We start from the raw sequence: 19733 nt of genomic DNA on the forward strand, positions 1-19733 counted from the left end.
TCTGCTGACTTTAGCTTTCATTAGCAATAAATGTGTATTCAGCGTCATCCATCAATCAAACAATCAACATATGTCATTCATTCCTTCTCCAGGTCAATCAATCAATCAATCAATCAATCCAGGTCTCATCCTGGGACCCCTCCACCCACGAGTAAGATTCATTCGGCAACTCAACCCCAAGGATGTCCGAAGATTTTAGTTCATGAAACTTCAAGACATTCACTTCACCTTTGCAATGATGTCACAGACTGAGGTGTCTTTCATTCAAACAAGACTAAACCATTGTTATAATAATAAATATAAATATATTTATAATTGATGGTATACTTATCTCATGCATGATAATATAGTTTAGGACAGGCGATAAACGTACGACATACAATAGACAATGTCAACACCATCAACACCAACCAAACAAAAGAGCTTTCAACAATACTCTGACTCTGAAGCATTGTTGACATCGCTCAGTAACTTTATACGTACAAATGGTAAGATTGAGGCATTGAAGCAAACAAAGAACATACTCTTACATGACATTCATTATACTATTATTAGAGAAGGGATTAAAGACAGGAGAGACAGCACTCAATCTGAACCCAGCATGTTTGGAATACCTCAACTCATTCATTAATGGCAAGAGTATATCACATAAACTGACTAAGCAAGACTTGCTGAGTCTACAGACTATAATGTCACAAGTCAGACTGTTACAGATGGACTCAAACCTGCCAGAGACTTTGGAGAAGTATCGAGACTTGGACATGAACCTCTTTGGATCATTGAGTGCAGTGCAGTTCAATTATGTCAAGCCAGGTCTGGTGACCAATCTCTGTCAGATTGCAAAGACTCTGACCAAGGTGGCCGTGCACCAATCGCTCTACTCACTGGACGAGCTGTTGGTCGTAGAGGACGAGGCCAAACTGACGCACTTCCAAGAGATCAGTGTCAAGACCTATGATGACCTTGTTGCCGACAAGGCTGAGATACCTCACAAGCGTCTACAAGAGTTATACGTCCGTAATGGAATCTGGTCCAATCTTGTCTCACTGGACTGTTCCTCAAACTATATACCCAAGATAGATAGCTCAATGGTATGTATGATTGATTGTGCACATGAGGCCGATGGATTGACCGCTGACGTCTCCCCTTCATGTTACAGTACACCCTCGTGTCCCTTGAGAAGCTCAACTTGGAGGGCAACCTTATATCAAAGGTGGAGAATCTACATGAGTGCCTCAATCTACGCGTGCTCAACTTGTCAAACAACAGGATAACATCGATGGAGAACATTTATGAGGTGTTGGGATTGGTCACACATCTATCATTGTCTGGCAACATGTTGACCAATGTCGATGGCTTGAACAAGCTGTATGGATTGGAGTACCTCGACATCACAATGAATCAGATACGCGACATTGAAGAGATCTCCAAGTTCAAACAAATGCCCAGTCTGCGGTGTCTCAATGTCAAAGGCAATCCCCTTTGTCAATTCAAGTCATACCGCGGCTGCATCCTCTATTCATTGCTTGGCGAGGTAAGTCAAAGTGTACCAGCCACGGCCTAACCAACTCACTCACACACTTACTCACTCTCATTTACCAAAAGGATGTACAATCATTGGAGTTCAAGGAGTTCTACTTGGATGGCATTGCGATTGGACAGGCAGACATTGATTTCATCAAGAAGAATACATCCACAATGGTCAAGGACCTTTCACTCACACCTCAAAAGTCTTCAACAAACAGGATCAAGCCAATGAAGGAGGACGAGTCATTGCCACCTTTGACCTTTGCTCCAAGTGTGTTGAAGGCCAAGGGCGAGAACTCAACATCACCTGCCCTACTTTCCACCTCTGTACCAAAGCCATACCAACGCACGGTAGATCTAGAGGAGGCGCCAGAGGTGCCCGAGTACACCACAGGCATGACAGATACATCAGAACAGGATAACTTCATCGAAGAGAAGAATCTGAGGAAGAGGATCGAAGAGCTGAGAGAGGAGGGTGGCAATGCATGGCTGAGGATCTTGAATGAAATGGATGTACAGGCCAACAACAACAATAGCAACATCAACAAGAGAGACAGCCTTACGAAGCAGATGAGCGACAGTCTGGTGACGCACGAGAGAAGAGTGATCAAGAAGAAGGTTAAGAAGACAATACTGAAACCCAAGAACCCTGCAGCAGCAACGACAACGCAAACGACACCAATATCAATCACTCCAGACTCTAGTTCAACACCACTGGATCAAACACCTACCACTTCAACGCCACTCTCATCAACTCCGACATCAATGCCAACGACACCTATCAAACCATTGGACACACCTGTTTCAACCCCAACCAAGCCGAAGCAACAACAGTTTGATGAACCTGTACCTACTCCCCCTACAACATCCACCCCTACCCCCACGTCCATCTCTTCCTCTCCACCATCCACCGCATCACCATCCAGTCTCAAAGACACTCTGGCTGATCCGTCACCAAGTGTCTCCCACGAGATACCCAAGGTAAAGAGCGCAAAGGAGGAGCCAGCCACCGCCTCACCAAAGCTAGCAACAATCTCCACTCGACCCAAGTCAGAGTTTATCACCAAATCTGCACTATCCTCCATTCTTTCCCAAGACCAACCCGCCGACTCCACGCGAACAGTCAACAACAATCCCCTCAGTCTTCTTGAGGCCAGCTTGAAACAGGCTAACCTCAATGACTCTAGATTGTAAGTCACTTCACTCATGCTCACTCAATCATGTTACTAACATTCTCGATCATCATCAGACTTGCCGAGCCATTCTTTGTTCTAAAGTTTGGCACCAATCAAGAGATGTTGTTGGAGATCAAGTCGGACTTGATCACAGAGACCAATCCAGCGACTGGAACATCAATCAAGTCTCACCTCATTCAGGCCGTGGTCTTTGTGCGAAAGTACTCAAGACCGCCACACCATTTGATAGAGATATCTTATGGCAAGGACTTCAAAGACAGCGTGCCAATGAACTTCTTCAAAGAGGTCTACATCATGGAGGACGAGGATCAGGCTGTGTTGCTAATGACCATACTCACGCCACTGGTCAAAGAGTACACGATGAGCTGTCTCGACTGCTCCGAGCGATACATCTGTCGCGATGAGAATCAGTTTGGTCAATGTATTCGATGTCACTCAAAGTATCTATTCTTTGTTCCCGTGCTCAACATTGATCAGCAGCAGCAACAGCAACAACAGCAAAAGAACGTATCACAATCATACTCGGCAATGCAATTGGGCACTTCACTACCACCCGTGGCCACAATACCAATGACATCGGCGCAACATCAGCAACAAGCCAAGCCAGAGGTATCACTCAACGAGGATGACGATTTCAATCAGAGTATTTTGGACGATCAGAACCTGCAGCTCAAACTTCGAATGAACCTATTCACTGGTGGCAGTCAAGAGGTATACATCTACATGATGCAGACCAACTACATCCAGTACAACTCACAAGATGACGAAAGGTAGGCATACTCGAATCGAGCCGTTCTTTCGTTCTTGATTGACTAACACGGATTGTCACCATGATCACACAGAACAATCTACCTACTACTCACATCAAAGACTGTGTACATGCTAAAGAAAGAGAAGAAGTCATTGTTGGGACAGGATAACAACTACACACGATTGACCTCTTTCCAATTCAAGGATATCAAGACAATGGACATTGGACTTCTATTCCAATCCTTTAGGATTGAGTTGGAGAATGATGTTTGTTATGTATTCCTCAAGAGATCACATGATCCAACTCACAAGTAAGTGGCACCATCACATTCAATCAATCATGCTCAATCAACTAATATACTTTGATCGATCATATGTAGGTTCTTGGACTTGCTTGTGGAGACAGCCAAGAAGGATGGAGTCAACCTCGAACCAAACTACAGGATCAAGGAGACAATGATCAACATAGCATGTTGCATTGAGTCCAAGAATGACTTCGAACTGTATATTATGTTATATTTTAAATCATTCTCAAAGTGTATGTATCAATATCCAAACTTCCAAGCTGAGGTTCACACATGGCTAACTCAATCCCCAACAAACAGACCAACCTAGGAGTTTGATCATCACAACAGAGAGGATATTCATCTGTGTTGAGAACTACTCACAGTGGCCATTGTCAAGTCGCCAGAACATCAAGCTGCTCACACCTCAGTTCCTTTTGGTTGGATTCTTTAGGGTGGTCGACATATCATGCCTACACTACAGTGTCAGCAAGCCAACAGAGTTGATTATCGAGTTTGATCTGGAGGATGAGTCCACACAACAATGGAGTCTTCAGACGGCGCATCCAGTCGAGTGTAAGAAGATCGTTACAACTCTGTCCAAGCTTTGGAAAAAGAAGTTCCTCCAAGACCTGCCAGTAAACGATCGTTAGTACTTCCTTTTATGCGCAAATGAATGGATTAATTGATGGCTGATTGAACACCTTATTATAATGACTGGCTGTCTAGATGGCTAGTGCTAGTGACCGGTCAATCAATTGTTAGGGTAGTAACACAAAGGACGACCAGTGGTGTTATGATCATCGGACTTGTCTTCAAAAATATCTTAAAGTATTGGGTTGATGTTCGTCGTCTTTCAAAAATATCTGCGCTCGTCGTTTCAGGTAAGATCAACCCATCGCGATTCCAATGGAATCGTAAATCAAGTCAAGTCTATGGTCTGGACGACCACCTATTGTAACCCAAACCTTAAGAAGTTGTGATGAATACCCTTCAACTAATCATTCTTTATTTACTTCATACAACAATGACAAGGTTATTATCTCTTTCAATTATTTTATGCACACTGGTTGTGTCAACTTCGACGATTGTCCTCTCCACCGCCACACCATGGCCTACTGCACCACCTGTTCGTGTTTGTGGAAACAATACAATCTTGGGTAAAGGTCCAGCCACGGCCCCCACCGGTGCAATAATCGTTCCAGCTGGCAACAACACTGGATTTGATTGGGATCGCGCTGGCAAGACATTCTGGTTCGCACCCGGAGTTCATCACTTGGCCGACAGCATCTACTCCCAGATCATTCCTGCCTCCAACACTATCTTTATCGGTGCACCAGGTGCCATCCTTGACGGCCGAAACAAGAATCTTTACGCATTCACCCAGCGAGCAGGCAACGTTACAATCCGATACCTCGAGATCCGCAACTTTGGCCTGGGTCAGTCAAACAATGATGAGGGTGTGGTCAACCATGATGCTGGCTGGAACTGGACAGTGGAGTACAACTACCTACATGACAACGATGGTGCAGCTCTCTTCCTTGGCTCAAACTCTGTGACACGTTACAACTGTCTCAAGAACAATGGCCAGTATGGCTTCAGCTCAGTGGCCCCAGAGGGTATTTACAATGTATTGTTCGAGTACAACGAGGTCGTAGGAAACAATCAAGACGACTGGGAGTCACTACGCGAGTTCTGTGGATGTACTGGTGGAGGCAAGTTCTGGGAGGCACATGGCGTCGTAATCCAACATAATTGGATACATCATAACTTGGGTCCTGGAATATGGGCAGACAATAACAACGCGGACTTTTTGATTCAGAACAACTACATTGAGGAGAATGATGCCAGTGCCATTATGTACGAGGTGAGCTACAACTTCCGTATTGTCAACAACACATTCAAACGTAATGCCCTCAAGAATGGACGAGCCCGTCAAGACTCCTTCCCAGAGTCCGCCATCTACTTGTCCGAGTCTGGTGGTGATGCTCGTGCCTCATCAAAGTACGTCATCTCAGACATTGCCTACAACTTGTTTGAGGACAACTGGGATGGTGTGACATTATGGGAGAATGCCGATCGATTCTGTCGTCCAAACGAGACCTTTGACACAACCAACGGTTGTCCATTCTTTAACCAAACTTGGGGCACTCGTTACAAGACCCAGAATGTCAAGATCCATCATAACAACTTCACATTCAGTCGTGAGCGTGTAAATTGCACAGTTAGTTATTGTGGCCGCAATGCTATCTTCTCCAACTATGGTTCATACCCTGCCAACTCGCCATACTTGGACGATGTTATCATCAAGGCGATCAACTTTAATCAGAACAATACATGGTACAACAACACATATCTTGGTCAATGGCACTTCATGCCAATGGATGCCAGCTATGATGTCAACACTGCCACCTGGCAGGGCGCCCCATATAACCAAGACCGATTTAGTACCTTCAACGGTTCATTCACGCCAACACCCACTCCAACTCAATCCCAGACTCCAACTCCAACGCCAACACAGACCCCAACTCAAACTCCAACGCAGACCCCAACATCCACACCATCAGCCAACTTCCTCGATGTTGATTCATCCACCTTGGAGGCGTCCAAGGGCAAGTGGGTCCCATGGTTCAGCAGCACAGTAGCTCAATCAACAGAGTCTGCTCACACTGGCACACACAGCTTAAAGGTGACCATCACCGCTCCATACTGGGGTGTCGAAGCTAACAACTGGCCAGGATTCCCAGCTCAGTCCGGAACGATCAACGTTAGCGCATGGGTCAAGCTTGCAACTGGATCAGGCGCAGTCCAGCCCACTGTTACCGTCCAAGCGATCAACACCAACCAAGACCTTTTGGCAGAGTATGACCTCAACCTCTACCCAGTGACTGCCACATGGTCCAAGAAGCAAGGATCATTAGTTGCCCCAGCCGGAACATCGCATGTAGTCGTCAGATTCTCTGGTGCTGATGATGCCGGATCATTCCTCCTTGATGATATTATCATTGGCAGGTCATAGTTGTAATCTCTCGCACGAGTTTAATAAAGTAGTTTACTCCTGGTCGCCTTGATAGATGGGGGCAGCAGGCACAACGCTGTTATAATGCTCACCAAGAGTGAATGCAAACTTGTGATAAGAGAGACAGATGGGCTTGTTGGTGGCGTGGCTCTTGTGATACTCCTCGCCAAGTTGAACGTCTGGTGCGTATGCATTGTAGACGATGATCGGAGTCTTGAGTGATGATGATATTGCCTTGAGCTCGATGTGACCACCCCAGCAGCCATCCTTCAGCACTGACAGCTGACAGTAGTCATCGATGGGATTGTCCGCGTCGTTAAAGTCCTCCTCTGCGACAATGTACGGTAGGAACTCGTCTGGATTGGTGCGAATGTATTGTGCCGCGATTGACCTCAGCTTCTTGTGATATCCACCCGCTTCCTTCTCCTTGATCACTCCATTGACCAACAATTGATTGGCGATCGCATTGTAAAGGCAGTCTCCATCCGATTTGATCTTGATTGATTGATTGATTGAGTGTTAGACGTGTGAGTTATAGAACCATTGGTCGACCAATCACTTACAAGCTTAATAGACTTTGACAATGGCTTTAGTTTGGTTGTAAAGTCGTTGGCCTCAACGACACCCTTTGATACATAGTTCTTCTTGTCTTCCTCGAGTTGCTTGGCTCGGGCTTCTTCCTCTTCGGCACGCTTCGCTCGTTTGAGTTGCGCTTTAGAGATGGCACGTTGATCAGTGACCAACAGCTGATCTTGAATGGCCTTTTCAAGCTGTTTCTGTTGCTCATCAAACTTGCTCATCTCCTCCTTATGTTTTGCCAACAGGTCCTGTTCCATCTTCTTTGCCTTCACAGCTAGTTCATCTTTTGCCTTCTTATCCTTCTTTGGTATGGCATGATTCAACTTGTCTATATCCTGTTGTAACTTTTTCAATTCCAACTTATGTCTATGTTGCATCTTTCCCTTTGACTCAGACTTTTGTTCATTCTCCTCATCATCATCCTCGTCATCATTATCTTTAGTATCATTCACTTTGTTGTTTATATCATCATTGTTTGTTGTTGTAGTTGTAGTATTATTATCTTGTTCTTCATCATCATCCACTGTGCTGACCAACAACTTGTTATTCTTTTTCTTTGCCATTCTATCTGTTTGTATTTGTTTTGTTTGAGTGAAGTGAATGAAGATTGAGTAATTCAAGAAGGTGAACTTTAGAGTGTTTTCAAAACAAAAGTGATAAAAAGAAGCTAGTTCACTTCATTTTGGCTCATTCGACACCCACTCCACATTCACTCTTATCTCTTTGTACAGATAAGATTATTATTGATTGATTGTACTTTATTATTGTGTTGTGATCAATACACTTTATATCTCTTGCTTATAAGAGACTAACTCTCTTGAAGGATACAAAAACAAAACAAAACTATACATTTAATATGAAGAGCTCAAATGGTGTATATTCCAAACAGGAAAACAGTAGTAATAGTAGTAGTAATAGTGGCGCAACAGTCTACCCGATAGTACTTGCAAAGACGACCAAGAGATGGAATATAGCAAAGTTCACATCAAAAGTGGACATATCATCATTCAGCAAACCGGTGAGGATGTTCAAACATAAGCCAGATCTGTCAGAGAATGCCAACAACAACAACGATGATATAAAGACCAACTCTCCAATGAACACCACCACCACAACTACAACATCAACTACATCTACCACTAGTACGACATCAACTACATCGACGGCTGCAGGAGCGGCTGGTGCCACTGCACCAAAGAAGAAGAAGTACGAGCCAAGACCTGTCAACCCCAAGACTATACCATGGAGGTTGGAGGATCAGGAGGGTCTACATCAGTTCCAAGGTATGATCGAGGGCAACCAAGCATCATGCTACTTCATCTTCCTGTTTCAGAGTGATGGCTCCATCAAGGCTGTACCCTTGGCCGATTGGTACACCTTCAGAATGAGGAAGGACGTCGAGACACTAACAATTGAGGAGGCTGAAGCATTTGTAAGTAGTATAGTTAGTCAGCTTGTCAGTCATTCAATCATACCAACTCACTCAATCATTCAATGATGTAATGTAGATGAGCAAGAAGTTTAAGGATAGAGATGATTGGGCACCAAAGACTGCAGCAGCATCTAGAAAGACGGAGGGTGCTGATGTTAAAGTTAAAGCAGAGGATGGAGATGATAAGGAGGATAGTGAATTCCGTAAAGAGATGTATGAGGATAAGGACAAGTTCAAGGCAGTATTCGGTGGCAACAGGAAAAGGAGAGGTGGCGATGATGATGAGGAGGGTGGTGGTGGCGGCGGTGATGATGATGCTGCCGACTTTGACACCAAGTTTGACGATGACGATGAAGCCTATGAGGAGAACGACATCAACACGGAGGAGGGTCCTCAGATCGAGGCCGAGGACGAGGAGAATGAGAACCTCACCGAGACTGGACGCGAGATGAAGAACTTGATCAAGAACATGGACAAACAGGACAGCAGCGACGAAGAGGAGGTGGCTGAGGATGAAAAGGAGTCCAGTGGCGAAGAGGACGAGGATGAGGACCCTGACGAGGACGACTTCTCGCTCACAAAGGCCAATCTCGCATTTGGATACCCCAAGAACAACATGGACACGTTGAGCGTCAAAGAGGAGCCAAAGTCTCCACTGACGAATCCTCCCTCGCCAGCACAAGGCACTGCCAAGTCAAAGAGCACAACAGCTGCCGCAGCGGCCACCACCCCCGCCAACAAGAAGAAGGGCAACACCAAGATCGGCTCGCCACCCGACCAGTCGGCGACAGCACCAGCAAAGCGTGGAACCAAGAACAAGGCTCCAGAGCCCCCACAACCAACCAACAGCGATCCCAAAAAGAAGGCAAGGACCGAGTTGACACCACAGACATCGCCACCCACATCACCGCCACAACAGCACTCCCCACAGCAGCCAGCGGACGGCGGCGATGAGTATCCACTGAGCGAGGAGTCCATCAAGACCATTCTTAACCAAGTGAAGAAGATCAAATCCAAGGACCTGGTGCTGATGTTCCGCAGTCAACTCAAGACCAACGAGCAAAAGGAAAACTTCAAGAAGTACATTAGCAAGCTGGCCACTGTCGTCACGTCTGAAGGTGATGTTAGGTACCTTGTGCCAAAGTAACAGGATGATTATTATTATAATTATTATGATGATGATGACGATGATGTATCAATCACACGACACTCCATAATAATAAAGTCATTCATTCAAGTCGACAACCAAACCAACCATTGTCCAATTTTGGTTAAAGATTGTTTTGTCAAAAGACACCCAATTTGAAGTTATTTCACGATCAACTCAATCAATCTTGATAATTATTCACATCATTCATACATATACTATCTTTTCAAACACTTGTGTAATAGCGATTGTGATCACAGAGATAGCGAGCGAACGAACTAGAGATAAGATATGCCTTGTATATTAAAGGTCAAGATAGTAGAGGGTCGTTACCTACCTATTATGGATAGGAGCTCTGCATTGGCCGACGCCTTTGTCGAGGTGCGTTGTGGCAATCAGAACGATCCTCAAAAGACAGACATCAAACGAAAGACACTCAATCCAATGTGGAATCATGACTTTAGGTTCGAGTTCCCCAATGAAGCCGACCTTCAAGATAAACCATTGGACATAAGGTAAGTTTGATTGATTGATTGATTGATTGGTCGATCATCGTCTAACACTCATCATATAGAGTATGGGACTATGACCTTGTTAGTAAGAATGATATGATTGGTACAGTACTCATTGATTTGAACTGTTTGTTCTCTGGTGAGAATGGTCAGATCAGTGGATGGTTCCCAATCTTTGATACACTACGAGGAATAAGAGGTGAACTCTTTGTAGTTGCAAAGCTTGAGATGTTACAGAATGCCAATCCATTCAAAGATGCATCAGCTGGTGTACAATTCTTCTCAAGTAAGTAGTCATCAACAACATCATAGATGATTGATTGATCGACTGACAATGACCCAACTCACCAACCATCATCATCATAGGCTCAACACCATTCTCCAACTATCGAATCAGTTGTATACATCAGTTTGTTGAAGAGTTGATCGTAGAGAGTGATCCAGAGTATCATTGGACAGACACATTCAGAGCATCAAGGCTGAGTAACTTCGAGAGACAAACATTGCTATACACATTGTCAGGGTAAGCGTCACATCATCCACTCATTCATTCATTCAATCACTCAAACACTGACTCGCTTGTGACCCGACCACAGTAAACTTCGCCGACAGATGGGAAAGAAGATCTTGGACATTGGAGGCAATGCAGTACTTGGTTATAAGCAACACTTTGATCTCGAGGGAGACAGCGGCATTGTGGCAAGAGGCTATGGCACAGCTGTTACCTTGAGGAAGATAACAGAGATGGATCTGGTCTCTCCGATATTGTCACCAAAGACACTGGTCAGCCAATCGGACAACTTCAACGGGCCACCAACATACTCATTCTCATCGTCGTCTGACTCGGATGACTACTCCACGTCGTCGTCCTCCTCGTCAAGCAGGTCCTCTGACGAACGCAACTCATCAGACAATGACAAGCCCAGCATTGACTTTATCAGCGATGTCCAACTGCTCACCCTGAATGACTTCCAATCACACCTAGTCGTATACATTGGTGGCATTGTTGCTGTATGTATCATTGATTGATTGATCGATTGGTGGAGCCAGCCTCACACTTACCTCCGCACATGCAGACCAAGTCAGTCAAGATACTTAAGAAGTCCAACTCACAGGAGAAGAGGGATGGCTTTTGGAACGAGATAAGGAATGAGATAAAGACTCATGCTAGGTCATTGGGATGTAACTATATCGTTGGCTACACTGAGACCACAACGATTCAACAGAGCGAGGACCTTTGTATATTTAGTGCCACTGGCACTGCAGTCATCTTGGACTTCTCAGTGAGTCCACAACAACACAGCGGACATCCACATCATCACAACAACAACAATAACAACATGCTGAGGAAGATGTCCAAGATCGAGGACTCAAGCGAGGATCTCAGCAGTAGCTATAAGAAGCTGGCCATCCAGCCATCCTCTGTTGACAAGCAGGGTTTATTGGCAGCTGGCTCCACAGGCGCACAGAAGAGAAAGCCAGTGACGAGGAGCGGCTCCATGTCGGGTTCGATCGAGGACACGCCAGATTCCTTCACTGATCCTCATATCAGGCGATCAAATATTGCACATAGCACTCATGGCAAGCCTCGAAAGAACATCAGCCGGACAGGCTGTTCAATATGTCACATACCATACTCACGAGAGGACTCGCCATTCCCTGGCAGCGTCGTGGCGTGCGCAGTCTGCAAGAAGAAGTACGTCCCCGAGGTACTCATGGCCACCATTGAGGTGCCCCCAGGCGTAAGTAACAAGCTCATTCCCCAGTCTCTCAGATGATCATTGAATGCTAACCCCATTCCATCCAGATGCCCATCACTGGCAAGGGCTGTTTGGTCCAGGCAAGAGTATGCCGTCTCAAGAAGAAGGTGCAGGGAGACTCAAACGCCACTCAGTTGAGCGAGTCAGTCCCATTCATTGAGTACGACCTGCACAATCAGATGATGTACAGACTGAAGGTGCTGGGAATGAACGCCGCATTCGGCTTCAAGACACAAATAACGTTCAGTGATACACTGATCATTGGTGTGGCCACAGCCACGGCGGTGTTCCTGACACCACTGCCGGCGCCACCCATCATCCACATCTCACGAAACATCGAGCAGCAAGGCAGCGAGGATGCCAAGAACCTCAATGAGATACAACACAGGATCGAGGACTTTTGTAAGATCAACCACGACCGTCTGCAAAAGGCGTCCAAGCATCACCAACCAGACACATTTGAGCGCTTCAGCACGCATGCCCAAGCGAGACGCGGTCGCTCTCCGGCACCATTCTCAATGCACAACACAAGCGAAAGTGAGGCACAGTCACATGGCGACGAATCGTTGGACAGCTCACTAGAGGTGCACGATAAGGTTGGCAAGAAGTCGTCTTCGGCCAACAAGAAGCATCATGGTGGTGGCAGACACAAGAAGATCTCAAAGAGCACTGCTGCCGCCTACGATACGTCCAGCGAGGACGAGGATGATGGCAACCCACGCGCCGTCATCCGCAGGTCAAAGAAGGAGTTGGCTTCGTCACGAGCTGGTCGTGCCAACTCTGTGTACTCTGACTCAAAGTCAGACTCGGACCATCACTCACTGTCATCATCATACAACAACACGACAGAGGCTTCCGATGGCGATGAGATGGACTCGTCCTCTGATCAAGATCAGTATGATATGAGCGACGAAGAGATTCCTCTCCCAAAGAAGAAGCATCAACATCAGCCACAACAGCAGCAGCAGCCGCACAAGAAGAAGCAACACAACAAAGGACAGAGGAAGATAGCAGTGTCAAAGGCAAGCCACAGCAGTCTACGAAGAGGAGACAGGCATCACAAGCAGTCGACCACATCACCGTCCAGCTCCTCCGATGAGGAGTCGGTGCTGTCATACCCTCCCGAGAGGATAAGCGAGTCGAGCAGTGCATTCGTCGTGGAGGTGGACGACAAGATCGACGAGGACAAGATGATCACGCTGCTAGACTTTTACTCGCCACCCGGCTTCTCATTGTGCAACACCGAGCTGTTGCCAGGCCAGTCCAACAACTTCCAGAACGTCCGCTTGGTCACGGCAATCAGACGTGTCGAGTGGGATGTCGACTCAAACTACCTCAACAACCAGTTGTCCGTGCTGTTCAACGACCTGTACGACAGCGTGATGTTCAAGCTACGCGATATGGCACCGTGTATCTTGGCGGGCGTCAATGTAGACATCAAGATACCCGAGGACGACCAACTCCAGATGCTCTTCACCGCCATGTGCATCATCGAGGGCTCTGACAACCAACCTAACCTGTCGCCAGAGAGTATCAGCCACAGCAACAGCAGCACTTTGTTGCCTCCCCTGCCATCCACACTTCCTCCACTGATGAACCTTGCTGGTGGCAACACCAACAAGCTCGCCCAGCAGCAGAGCATTCCGGCGCCACCATCGTCAATATCTACGCCATCCTCATCGTCATCCAATGTCCCCATTCGATCGTCCAACGCATCACCCTATCTCTCCAACCCAATACCGTTTGCCAATGAGATTGAGGTGCACCCTCCTCATCATCATGGACTAGTGCACCCAGTCACCGACCTCCAGTTTGACATGTCACCACCTCGATCACCCATCAAGAAGTCGCTGGAGGCGTCACACCCATTCAACCTGGACCACAGAGCGGCACATGAATCCAGGAATGTCGAGTTGACTCCACTGTCCTATCTGCCCAAGAGCAGGATGGACAGATATCTTGGACGTGTCAACATTCATCTGATCAAGGAGAGCTTCTCAGTGCGAGAGAGTGGTGGACTAGGAGTGTTTAGCCATGTGTTCTTGACCGAGGCCAATGCCATTGTTCGAGCACATGTGGTATCGATTGGCGCCAATGCTCTGGTTGGCTACCACATTGACGAGTTCAACCTGATACTTGACAGTGGCCCAAAGGGACAGGCCTACTCGTTGATAAGTATCAGTGGTGATGCATACTCCTCATCTCCAATCCATACTAGACACATAAGAACTCTGTAAATAAACTAGGTATTTTTGAACCAAGTCGATGCGTATCGTCACGCCAGCATAAGGTGTCGAGTTTGAGTTTGAAAGTTGGGTATCATTTATTGGAACATTTTAGGACCAGTAAATTGGCTCGTCAGTTAAGGAGCTTCGCCAGCGGTGTTTTTTTTTTTTTTTTTAGACTATTATCACGTCTTCTACGGAGAGAGGGAGTGCCCAACACGGTGTCACCCATCAACCAGTTTTTTGAGTGTTTCCAGCAAAAGGTTTCGATCAATGTGGGTCTCGATCCCACGACCTGCAGCTTAGAAGGCTGCCGCTCTTCCAACTGAGCTAATCAACCAATCGATGAGTTGATTGGAAACTTTTCACCGTATTTAAATAAATTTTGCTGCAAGACAACTCAATAAAAGTGATCTCTATGGATACCAATATCTATTCAGTTCTCTATCGAATTTTAAATAGCAGTTAGTTGTAATAAACTCAACAACAATAAACTTCTCCTGGAAACCCCTCTGACAATACTACTAATCAGTGATGTAAATTCGGAAAAGGTATACCTAGAATATCTTGGAGCTGAATTAAGTCGTAGTAGATTGATCGATCGGAAAATTATTTCGGGTTAGATTAATTGAACGATCATGGGGTGAGTACTGATTTCAACTCACTCTTCAATCACACCACACCCTTGATCATCATTCGGTAGTTTACATGATCAGATAAATCAATCAATTAACCCCGAAATAATTTTCAGATCAAGTAAACAAGACATCACATTTCCATATGTATTATTCATTCATATATGATTTAATTATTGACCAAAATATTTTATTAACTTGTTAATAAGAATGAAACAATTAATAATAATAGTAGTAATTTTATTATTCAATAATATTAATAGTGAACCTATCTATACTTCTTATGATTATGTTAAACCATTATTAGAGGAGCATGGTGCAGCTCTTAGAGAGTTAGTGAAGGATGGTACTCCTGTTGATGTAAAGTTCCCAACTAAAATAAGTTGTGGACATGAAAAAATATTACAAACTATATCCTCCAATCTTCCTCAACCTCTACAATCAATCCATTTACAATCAAATAATAATCCAAACAATAACAATAATAATAATGAACAAGATCTACATCCAATCAGAATAGTATTCAACGATACATATCTATCACCAAACTATATATACTCATGCTCACAAGTTGGTCAAACCATCAAACTTGAGGGAAAACAACCATATCAATGCAAGGCCGAGGATATAGTAACACCAACCCTGGTCAGATTGATCAAGAGTATTATGTTACCTCACATTTCCCAAACATTTGGTGGAATTCTGGATGTCTTTGGTCCTGATATCAATTATCTACAAGATGTCCAAACAAGTTGTCATGGTTTTAAACCCATTACCATAGACCAGAGGAATGGTTTCAAAGGTGACCTTATGGTTTATATAACTGCTTACCCAGTGTCAGAGCCAGGAGAGTTAGCAGCCGCTGTACACTGTGACCTCAGAAGTGACACTTATGCACCAATGATAGCGACTATAAATTATTCTCCAAATGCTTTTGCATCACTCACCAACATTCATAACAAATACTATCTATCTGACTTAAGAAAACTTCTAAGGTATGTATTCTAATAAGAATGAAGATCAATCTACCAATAATTTACTGACCCCGACTGAACAATACATCATCTTCACATTAGTGTTTCACTTCACGAAATGACCCATGCACTTGGATTCACTTATGCTTTGGCACCATATTATGAGTCTATCTCATTTTACCAATCAGCAACAACTACAAAGAAATACAAACAAGTGAACGCAAAAGGAAAGCACTTCAAGGTACTCAAAACTTTCATGCAAACTCCAGCTGTCAAAGCATATGTCCGAGATCACTTTGATTGTGATTCGATTCCTGGTGCCGAGTTGGAGGACTATGGAGGGTCAGGTACTGCTGGAAACCACTGGAAGGCCTCAATATTTGGAGAAGAATTGATGCTTGGTTATTTGGGAGGTAATGCACCTCTCACTGGCTTGACCCTTGCATTGTTGAAGGACACTGGATGGTACACTGTGCATGAATCAAAGGATGTCAAACCATTGATGTTTGGACTGAAGAAAGGATGTGATTTTGCACTCAAGGCATGTTCAGAGTCGACCTGGTCTTTTGAAGGATATTGGAAATCAACAGGAGATGCCTTGGGATGTTCTGCCACCAGGTCAGGAGTTGGCATTTCTCAGGTTGGAGACTACGGAACTACTCTTCCATTACGGCTTCAACACTTTGCAAATAGCTCCTGGGGTAGTTATAATGGAAGAGAGTGGGATTATTGTTTGTTCAATTCTCCAGATGCTGATGATCGAGGTAGCTCATATTATTGTTATGATACTTCAAGACAGCCCAATAGTTATGGAGAGGTATTTGGAGAGTCATCGGCTTGCTTCACCTTTCAAACCTACAACAACCGTAGTAGTAGAGTACCAACATGTCTACCTCAGAGATGCGTCAATACTGATCTACAATTCAGTTATAACTCTGTTTGGTACTCTTGTCCTACTCCTGGTTTTAGAGTTCAAATCAAAGGAGAACTCTATATAGAATGTCCAGAGGACTCTGGAATCATTTGCAAGACTGTCATCAACTCTTCTTCAATGTTTAGAGTTAATATTGTCTTTGTATATGTATTTTTATTTGTTACTGTTTTACTTTAAATAAAGAATATGTTTGTTCTATTCTATCTGAATGCTTAGAAAGTAGAAATTAAAATCCTCTTTGTTATATGATCAAGTTGAGATATGATCTAGTGTGTATGTGTATATGTATGGTGATTGTTGAAATTTTTGAACCCGTTAAAAAAATTCCCAAAAAAATCTCTCTCAAAACCTGATTTTGAACTTTTTTCGGTCATCAATTCCCCTTTGGTCTAGTGGTGAGGATTTTCGCCTGTCACGCGAAAGGCCCGGGTTCAATTCCCGGAAGGGGAGGAATTTTTTTTTTCCTTTTTWTTCCTTTCTTGAAGCTGGGAGGAATGTAGCCTGTGGAGAGGAAGTTGTTGAAGAGGTTGAGGAGTGGAGTGGCGAGAAGATTGAAGAGATCAAAGCACTGGACATCTCCACGAAGTCTCGTCGCCCCAACCTTCCATTCATCCACCTCATGGCAATCATCGTCAACTACCTCTGGCACTACATCGCCAACCACCTCTTTGGCAACAAGGAGGCCCTGTTGGCCAAGCTCAGCTTGGTGTGCATCACATCCTTCAAGTCCCTCCTCCGCCAGGAGTGGCGCTCCCTCATGTCCACGCTCACGAGTCACATCCTGGCCGGACGACCAGTCAACATCAAGAATGATTCGTTTTCCAAAGTCAACTTGCCAACTAGTTCACAAGCGCCTGGGAAGAAATGATTGATTTTGGCACTGTCTGTCTTAGTTTGAGTTGAGGTGGCTCAGGTTTGCATGCCTGGTCATTTGTTCATCCGATGACCAGTTGGAATGCCATTTGCCTGAAGCTCTTGTTGGGCCAAATGGCTGCTGTCTCCCTCAGCCACAGTGGATATAAACCACATGGCAAAGGAAACTTGGATATCCTTTAACTGATATGTATCCTGAGAAAGATAGTGGTCGAATAGGTAATCAATGTGTACCAAGGTTGCAAAACTATTTCTTTAACTTAAATTCAGTTTTTTTAATATTTGTTTTATTCTCCAAACGTTCTTTTTCCGAAGTTTTCTCTTCTGAAAGTTCCCTGAACTCGAGTTCATTATAATTTCACAACTTACTCTTCTTTATTTTAATAATATATGTATATACAGATACAATACATACAGATATAGACATGTTTCAGAAATCACCGATACATAATAGGATCAGGAGACGACTCCCACTTTTAATGCTCATCTTGTTGTTGCTTCTCAGCTTGACATTGTTTGGTTATAGATACTATATCAAGATGCTCGAACTGAATCGCCCCACCTATACAATGGAGACACTGCCACCCTTTGAACAAGAGATAATGTCAGAGACAGAAGCATTCGAATTCATGTCGTCTTCATACTTTAAGAGTCATAAGCGCAGACTCGCTGTATCAATGCCCTTCCCCGTCTTTCAAACAGAACGCACGCTAGACGCGCTGCGGCTCTGGGATGAGACGGGTCGCAAGCCGTGCATTCCTGACAGCCTGTTGGTGCCAGAAGACTTTCTGCCCGATCTACTCATGTACACCAACCGCGATGGACCAAACGAGGAGCTGGAGAGCGCCGTCACAGAGGTATTCTCAAAGAGCTCATACCAAAAGTGCTTTGGCAAGCTCGTCTTTGTATATGCCGATCTCACGCCGGAGCTCGATGCCTACCCCAATGGGCCGGGCGCACAGTTTGGAAAGTTCTTCACATTGGATATCGTCAATGATTACGACTATGTGCTTCAAGTGGAGCCAGACGTCGTACCCATCAGAAGCAAGTGGGTGGACGAGTTTGTCCGCATTACATATATGACCGAGATGACCAACCGCAGGCCATTCATGGCCGTTGGAAGCACATACCGTCCACGCGACGACAGGTACATGGACTTTCTGGAAAAGATACACGTCAATGGCAATGCAATTTGGTCGACGAGCGAACGTTTCCGACTGTTCCTGCGGAGGGTTGAGAAGGAGTACAACGGACTGCGATTCTACGATTGGCAGATATTCAAATTCCTCTATGACATGAGACACTGGAACATCAACGAGGCACATTATGGAGAGTTTATGTTCTCTGACTATATCCAAAACTTCTCGTGGTGGCCTTATGATGAAGAGGAGATCAGAGTAAACTACCCAAGGACATACTTGATTCATGGTAATAAACATACTCTTTAAATGCATGAATGAATGCCCTTATCATCATGACATTTTGAAGTGCTAAACCCGCTCATGTTGGGAGGAGGACGGCTCACAAGTTTGCACTTACGAGTTGGATGATTCACGAGAGTGAAGTGATGTTCAATGGGCAAAAATGATGTAATAGCGTGTGGTTTAAGCCATCTGCCTTCCACAAAGGAACCAACAAAGGACATGGCTCCATGATGGAGTTTGTGTTTTAGTTGGAGGTACATGAGGTAAACATTGAATGATCAAAAAGTTTTGCACCCTATGGGGTTCGAACCCATGATGGCGAAGCCACTGAGACCTGAACTCAGCCCCTTAACCTCTCGGGCAAAGGTGCGTGTGAATGTTGGGAGATGCAAAAATTCTAGTTTTAGAGCTAAAAAAATTTCCCAATATTTTAATGATGTTTTTACATGATTTTGTTCAGTT

The 19733-nt window shown here is 44.8% G+C and overlaps 7 protein-coding genes across 7 annotated transcripts; 6 read left to right on the top strand and 1 right to left on the bottom strand.

Moving 5' to 3' along the window:
* Positions 1-388: 388 nt before the first annotated feature.
* On the top strand, positions 389-4410 carry SAMD00019534_122680 (hypothetical protein; the record flags this gene model as incomplete). Its single annotated transcript, XM_012892483.1, has 8 exons — positions 389-488; positions 556-1091; positions 1160-1534; positions 1606-2717; positions 2777-3493; positions 3566-3784; positions 3854-4011; positions 4079-4410. 8 exons carry the CDS (start codon positions 389-391, stop codon positions 4408-4410), a joined length of 3549 nt encoding a protein of 1182 aa, XP_012747937.1.
* A 374-nt stretch (positions 4411-4784) lies between these two features.
* Positions 4785-6776, top strand: SAMD00019534_122690 (hypothetical protein; the record flags this gene model as incomplete). The annotated part of the gene is made up of 1 exon (XM_012892484.1): positions 4785-6776. One exon carries the CDS (start codon positions 4785-4787, stop codon positions 6774-6776), a length of 1992 nt encoding a protein of 663 aa, XP_012747938.1.
* Positions 6777-6809: 33 nt separating this feature from the next.
* Positions 6810-7918, bottom strand: SAMD00019534_122700 (hypothetical protein; the record flags this gene model as incomplete). The annotated part of the gene is made up of 2 exons (XM_012892485.1): positions 6810-7271; positions 7340-7918. 2 exons carry the CDS (start codon positions 7916-7918, stop codon positions 6810-6812), a joined length of 1041 nt encoding a protein of 346 aa, XP_012747939.1.
* Positions 7919-8211: 293 nt separating this feature from the next.
* SAMD00019534_122710 (hypothetical protein) lies at positions 8212-9934 on the top strand (the record flags this gene model as incomplete). The annotated part of the gene is made up of 2 exons (XM_012892486.1): positions 8212-8787; positions 8864-9934. The coding sequence occupies 2 exons, from the start codon at positions 8212-8214 to the stop codon at positions 9932-9934; spliced, it is 1647 nt and encodes a 548-aa protein (XP_012747940.1).
* Positions 9935-10225: 291 nt separating this feature from the next.
* SAMD00019534_122720 (hypothetical protein) lies at positions 10226-14410 on the top strand (the record flags this gene model as incomplete). The annotated part of the gene is made up of 6 exons (XM_012892487.1): positions 10226-10449; positions 10509-10732; positions 10813-10969; positions 11043-11457; positions 11523-12188; positions 12254-14410. Coding segments are annotated over 6 exons (3843 nt in total), but the record flags the coding sequence as incomplete, so codon positions are not given.
* A 3183-nt stretch (positions 14411-17593) lies between these two features.
* On the top strand, positions 17594-17842 carry SAMD00019534_122730 (hypothetical protein; the record flags this gene model as incomplete). Its single annotated transcript, XM_012892488.1, has 1 exon — positions 17594-17842. One exon carries the CDS (start codon positions 17594-17596, stop codon positions 17840-17842), a length of 249 nt encoding a protein of 82 aa, XP_012747942.1.
* Positions 17843-18326: 484 nt separating this feature from the next.
* Positions 18327-19295, top strand: SAMD00019534_122740 (hypothetical protein; the record flags this gene model as incomplete). The annotated part of the gene is made up of 1 exon (XM_012892489.1): positions 18327-19295. One exon carries the CDS (start codon positions 18327-18329, stop codon positions 19293-19295), a length of 969 nt encoding a protein of 322 aa, XP_012747943.1.
* Positions 19296-19733: the final 438 nt, after the last annotated feature.

This window comes from Acytostelium subglobosum (genome assembly GCF_000787575.1).
Source record: "Acytostelium subglobosum LB1 DNA, scaffold: scaffold40, whole genome shotgun sequence".
Classification (NCBI taxonomy): domain Eukaryota; phylum Evosea; class Eumycetozoa; order Acytosteliales; family Acytosteliaceae; genus Acytostelium; species Acytostelium subglobosum.